Genomic DNA, 6,514 nt, shown 5'->3' with positions numbered 1-6,514 from the left:
AACCCGCAGGGAGGAAAGGAAAGGAGAAACCAGACACAGAAAAAGAAGTGGGGACCAAGGGGGGGGCGAGAGACACAGCAAGCCTGGGGGGCTGGGGAGGGGGGGCTGGCGGGCTTGGGGAGATAAGGAAGGCAGGGAGACAGAGGGGGGAGGAGAAAAAATGAAGGAAAATCAACAGGACGAATAGTGGACACTTTACAAAACCCCAGCCTTCCTTCCCCCCAACCCCACCAAAATAAAACTACCCCCCTTAAAAAAATAAATCAACCCGGGGCTGTGAGCGCGCGCCCTGACGGCGGGCGCAGAGCAGGGGACTGACTGCAGCCCCGACGCGGCGCCGCGCCCCGAGGGCCGGCGGGAGGAAGGGGACGGGCACGGGCTCCTTTCCTTTCGTTCGCTTCTTCTCGTCTTCTTTTTTATTTTTAATTTTTTTGCATTTCCTCTTCAAGAGAGAAGTCTGAGGCGGCCAGGGGCGGGTCCCCAGGGCCGGGCGAGAGAGGCCGCGCCCGGGTCCTGGCCTGCGGCCGGGCAGCGGGCAGTGGGCGCGCGGGGCTCAGACGTAGTACTCCTTGTCTTTGTTCTTCTTGGCCTTGCTGGGCGTCTTGGGGGCGGCCGGGGCCTTCTCTTTCACCACCGCCCCGTTGCTCTGCGCCGAGTTGCTGATGTAGTTCCGGCTCTGGTCCACCTGGTAGGAGCCCTCGTCGCGGTTGCGGTACTTGTACATGGCGTAGAGGAGGATGAGGATGCAGAGCGCCGCGGCCGCCACGATGCCCACCACCATGCCCGTGGTGCTGCTGGACTCCCGGATCACCTCCACGGCGCCCGGCGGGCCCCGCTCCCCAGGCCCCGTGGGGTTGGCTGTGGGCAGACGGGGGAAGCCGGGGGCGGAGGTCACGCCGGGGCGCAGGGGCGGGGGTCTCCGCGGCTCGAAAGACGTGGGGGCCCCGGGCCCCAGGGGAGGGTTCTCCAGCAGGGGCTGCAGCGGGTCTCGGTGGTTCATTTTGCCCGCTGGCAGGTTGGGGGCCGGGGCGGAGGGGGCTAGCAGCACCCCAGGGGCGCCCGTCGCCCCATCTGTCCTGAGGTTGGGCCGGGGACCGGGTTTTCGGGGTGAGAGGAGGGTGGTGCGGTCCGTGACCAGGGGGAAGGTGGTGTAAAAGTCCTCGTCGTCCGTGGGGGGGAGGCTGGAGTCAAAGACCTCCCCGGAGGCGAAGCCCGAGGCCTCGATGGGCTCCTCACAGTCGCTGTCGTCCTGCTCAGCTTGGCAGGGGCCCCCGGCGGGCGGGCGGCGCGCGGCGGGCGGGGGCAGGGTGTCTTGGGTGGCGCCCACGCCCGTGAGGAAGGGGTAGAAGGTGGGGGGTGGGGGCACGAAGGGGGACCGGGTGGCCACGGGAGGGGGGTCTAAGGAGTCCTCCGTGATAATGGGCAAAATTAACTCTCCTCCTAGAACAAGAGAGAGAAGAGAAAAGACAGGCCGTCAGCGAGGCCCGGGGTGCAGGCGGCCGGCACAGAGAGAGAAACAACAGCCTCACACACCCGAATCGGTTGCAATCGGCTTTGGCGGAGACTAGAGCGGGCCGGGCCCGCCCGCCAGCCTGCCCCGGCGCTGCGCTTTAAGCGGGAGGCGGCTCGGGGCCCTGGGCACCCCACGCAGGGGCTCTGAGGCTCTCTGGGGCTTGGTACTTTGTCTTAAGAAACCAAAAGGAACAGAAAGGAAAGGAAATCGAAAAGAAACGGAAAAAAAACTACTGGTTTAAGGCTTTAAAAACAGATACAAGAGCAGCATTTAAACAAACCTAACAACAGTATCTTTTAGGGCTTTTTCTAGATTTTTCTCTTTTTTTGCTTTTTTTTTTTTTTAAAAAAGAAGATAGCATACCACGGAATTCAGGCAACTTACATCAACAAATAGGCCGTGTGATTTTAGCATGAAGAAAAAAATTACAAACAGAGCTGTGTAAGCGGGTTCTCCCGGAAAAAAATAAGAAAAAACAACTTTTCCGTACAACGTTCCTGTCTAGCTTTTTGGTATCTCCCTCCCTCACTCTGCTCTCCCTGGGTGTCCTGCGTCCTCCTGAAGCCTCACCTCCCTCGCTCGAGCCCTCTCCCCGTCATTAAACACAAAGCTGAAACTGCACCGCGCCGCTGGCAGGGGTCTGGTACCACCACTTGGTGTCGGTGTGCGGGAGGAAGGAGGCAAGTGGAGGTGGGAAGGACTTGGGGAGGCGGTGCGGGAGGAGGGGTGCTGCAGGGGTGAGGCTGGCAAGGGGCTGGCCGCGGGAAGGGGTTTGAGTTGCAGGTTGTTCTTGGAGGGACATTGTAGGTAGGAGGGGAAGAGTGGGCAAGGAGGCGGCGGCACTCGGGGTCCTGCCCACAGGACTGTGGGGGGCAGCGGCCCAGAGCTGGGGGGGGGAGGGGCAGGGAGTGAGTGAGGGTGGTGGCAGCGACTGGACTCCTGAGCTAACCCTAACTCCCCAACTTTCTCTCTTTCACCCTCCACCTCTGACCCCCACTGACTTTCCCCCCTCCCCCTCCCCAAAACCCCCATGGGCCGCCAGGACCTGGCCAGGGCTCAACTGCCTCTGACCCTCTTATTATTGTTAAAACAATAATAAAACAACGGAAAGAAGAAGAAAGCAAAAAAAGAAAAGAAAATACATACACAGCCACCTGGGAAGGAATTGCTTGCTAACATAGGGTCCCCATGGGGAGGGCCTTGGGGATGGTCAGGTCTCCCACCTTGCTACATCTGCTAACTGGGGGGGGGGGGGAGGGGGCAACGCTAAAGGGTGAGAACTACAACTCCCATCAGCCCTTGAGGGTGTGGACTCAACGATTCCCAAGCAGCCCCAGGATGAACAAGTCCAGCTCCATCAGCCTCCTGGGCCCCCTCTGAACAGAAGTGCTGTAGCCTAAGGGTCTGGGGTGGGAGAGGGCTGGAGCCCCACTCTGGGTGGCTGGTGAGAGGGCTCCCCTCTCGGATGGGCACCTCTACAGACTGCTCCCCAAGCCCCGATACCCGGGAAGCGTCTCACTAGAGCCAGCCCAGCCCTTCCTCCTCCACGTCCTGACACCTTCTGGCTGCTCCTGCCTCTGCTGACCCTCCCGGCCATGAGCTCCAGCAGCCTGCCGAAGCCGCCCGTGGCCGCCCCGACAGCGGCAGCAGAGACCCCACCACTGAACGCACAGCCCGGCGGAGCGCCCGGCCACCCTCCCGACAGGCTCAGCCTCCCGGGCAGGGGCTCACCTGCCCCCAGACTGAAGGGCCAGGATGCCTGGTGCCCAGGGTCTCCATCACCCCGGAAGACAACCAAGACCAGAGAAGCGTGCCTTTGGGCCGGAGGGGTGTGGAGGCCTGGGCAGGACTTCAAGGTCCCCGGGGACAGCGGCAAGCTGCCCAGCCCCTTCTCCAGCATGCCGACTGGGCGCCTCTTCCCACACCTGCCGGAACCTGCCAGGCTGCCTGACTCTTGCCTCGATGTTAGCCCAGGAAGCCACAGACCTACTCTGTCACAAACCCCTGTGTGACTACGGACAGTGCTTTCATCCTCCGGACCTGTTATTTCCGTATCTGCAAATACAGGGTACAGGGCTCCAGGCCCAGGGTGTGGCCAGAGCTGGGCTCCAGTGGACCCCAGTGCACAGATCAACAAGTCCTCCTCCCAGGCCCACGCCAGGTCCCCGGGGTGCTGACTGCTGGTCCACACCACCTGCTCTCTTCAACCTTCACTAGTTCTGGACACCTCCCCACTGATGCCTTGCTCATCCCTCAGAGCCGGTCAGTATCTGCTCTTCCAGACAGACCTCCAGGGGTTCACCCTTCTGCGGAGCCCGACAGTACCCATCTGGGAGCACGAGTCTGGACTTACCGCCAGGGAAGACCTGTCCCCCAGCACCCAGCCTCGGGTTGGGCAGAGTGGGGACTCACTGAGTTTTGACCAGGGGAGAGAAGGAACAGTCATTTCCTAGGAGCGGCCAGGCTCAGGGCCACAGGGAGGGGGCGGGCCTTGCGTGGGCAGCAGCTGGGTCAGGCCCCGGGGACACTGGCGCCCACACGACCCCCTCCCCGGCTGCTGGCCTGGCCTGGCCCAGCAGGTGCCTTGCTCACGGCCCCGCTCTCCCACTGCCTCGCAGCTGCTCCCGGGAACGTGGCCATCAAGGCCTGTCCGAGGCCACTGTGGGCCTCGAGACCAGAGAGCGCCCCGCAGGGCAGGCCCTTGCGCGAACGCACCTGTGCCAGAGGGGCCCGTCAGCGCAGACCTTGGTTCTCCACCCTCCTGCCCACCCCCAGCCAGCCCAGGACAGCAGCGAGTTGCTTCAGGCCTGGGGCCAGGGCACGTCCTGCCGTCAGACCCCCAACCACTTGCCCATCTCATTGGTTCTTAGGTCCCATGGACACACAGGGGCCCGGTTCCCCCGAGGTCTCCGCCTGCTCCACGGCCCTGCGCCTGGCCACCTTGACCTGTCCCCTTGCCCGCCAACCCCAGACGATCCTGGCTGCCACGTCTGGCCTCAGCCCTGTCGCTGGGCCCCAGATCCTCGGCAGGCTCTCCCTGGAGCCCTCTCTGCCTGAGGCTTGGACACATCCCCTGTACCCACAACTGCCCCACAGGACTCTTCTCATGGCCCAGCACATCACCTCCACCCCACAGGGCTCCTCCCTGTGCCCTCACCTGGCCGTGTCCACAAGAGGACATGTGGAGACCCCACGCTGCCTGCCTTCCCTCTGACACTCACTGGGTGCCCCGGCTCTGTGGTGGTCGCCGCGGGGTGTCAGGCGCTGCTGGGGTCACTCACTGGTCCAGGAAGGGTCCGCAGACCAGCCCCAGGGAAGAGTTAGCAGGACCTGAAGGAGGGAGATCCCCTGGGGACTCCTCCCTGCAGAAGTCCAGCTGGGGCTCCCGAGGCTGCCCCTCCCACTGGCATTTGGGAGGCAGACTCAGGAAGACTTGTGGGATCTGGGACCCCAGATCCAGCTCTTTGCCATCCTGAGGCTCCCAGACCCAAGGCAGCCCCCCAATCCTTCCCCGCTGCAGACACAGCACAGGAAATACGCACAGGGGCCACCCCCACCACCCTCACACAGGACACTCCCGCGTCCCAAGGGAACTTGAATTTCAGTGTATGTCCATCTCGCTAGAGAAAATGCCACTCTGGCCAAGGAGACCACTAGCCATTCCTGAGCCGCCTCCCTCCCCGAACGCCCCCATTCCTGGGGCTGCACTGAAGGACCAACCAGAAACCTGCTCCAGACTCCATTCCCACCCAAGCCAGAAGTGCCCACCCTCAAACGGGAGTCCCAACCCGAGCTGAGGGTCAGAGCCTAAGCAATCAGCTGGACGACCCACCCACCAGCACTGGGGGTGCGCCCAGGCCCTGAGGGCAGGAGGCTGCCGGGGCAAGGCATCTCTGTGGGGTGGTAAGGCATGGCCCCTCGGCACACATGGGACTGTCCCTGTGCAAGACCAGAAAGGGGTGAAGTCCTCCTGGGGGCATGGCCCTGACTTGGCAAGCAGGGTGCTGGCTGGAGCTCAGCCCTTACTCACCTGGGCCAGCAGAGAGCAACCTGTCCACCGGGAAGCGACCTGAGGGATGATGCCCCCCACGCCCCCCACACGGAACCACCAGCAAAGTGAGGGCAAAGCCCGGTGGATTCAAGGTCAGAGGCGGACTGCACAGTGTGTGCACGCACCAGAACACGTCCCTAAGGTATGCTTCTGTGCACCTGGGCTCTGTCTCTAAGCATGTGTGCACACCTGTGTGGAAAACTTTACCGGACCTGGACAGGTAGCACCTGTGCCAGAGAACGTGAGCAGGAGTGCATGCACAGGTGTGAGCCTCTGGCCTGTGGTGTGTCCACCTGCCTCCGAGCCCAGGTATGAACTGGCGTGTGCACCTGTGAGTGCATGGGTCCTGGGAGTGCACCCCGGGGCGACAGCACTCACAGTGTGCCTCTGCGCTGCCTCCCTCCCCAGACACATCTTCTCCTCCTGGACAGCAGGGAGACTACATTTCCCAGCATCCCTTGCCATGAGGTGCGGAGCATGTGACTGTGTGTGCGAGTTCTCCTCCTGGACAGCAGGGAGACTACATTTCCCAGCATCCCTTGCCATGAGGTGCGGCCACGCCTAGCCTGGTCCACACAAACCTCCCATGTGTGATCCTCCACTGTCTCCTCTGTCCAGTGAGCTGGTAACCAGGTGCTGACAGTGAAGTGGCCACAGCACCCCTGGCTCACTCACTGGGGTTACCTTAACACAGACCCTGACCAGAAAGGGGGTGGGAAAAGCTCATGACACCCACACACAGCCCAGGGAACCCAAGGCAGAGGAGGGGGGCCGCGAAGGCGGGGAGCCACAGGCGGGGCGCGGGGGACCCACACCGGGGGCCACGGAGGAGCGGGCGGGGAGCCACAGGCGGGGTCCCCCGGGGCCTCGGGCCTTCCCGACACAGGCCGCATCTCCCTGGCCCCCCGAGAGCGGCCCCGCTCCCCTCCAGGCCGGCCAGCCCCTGCGGG

General features: G+C 63.2%; 1 protein-coding gene across 7 annotated transcripts in view; it reads right to left on the bottom strand.

Moving 5' to 3' along the window:
- Positions 1 to 68: 68 nt before the first annotated feature.
- NRXN2 (neurexin 2) overlaps positions 69 to 6,514 on the bottom strand; it is an 85,687-nt gene continuing 79,241 nt past the window's right edge. For 5 of the 7 annotated variants that reach the window (XM_004682661.2, XM_012725222.1, XM_012725219.1 and 2 more), the window contains one exon: positions 69 to 1,440. In XM_004682661.2, coding sequence (XP_004682718.1) covers positions 554 to 1,440 — 887 coding nt within the window. In that variant the 3' untranslated portion in view covers positions 69 to 553. The remainder of the gene's footprint in view (positions 1,441 to 6,514) is intronic. The other 2 variants (XM_012725224.1, XM_012725225.1) reach the window with 1 other exon arrangement.

This window comes from Condylura cristata, unplaced genomic scaffold (genome assembly GCF_000260355.1).
Source record: "Condylura cristata isolate star-nosed mole 26May11 unplaced genomic scaffold, ConCri1.0 scaffold00015, whole genome shotgun sequence".
Classification (NCBI taxonomy): domain Eukaryota; kingdom Metazoa; phylum Chordata; class Mammalia; order Eulipotyphla; family Talpidae; genus Condylura; species Condylura cristata.
The sequence above is the reverse complement of the archived record's forward strand: the minus strand, read 5'-3'. Positions and strand labels throughout refer to the sequence as shown.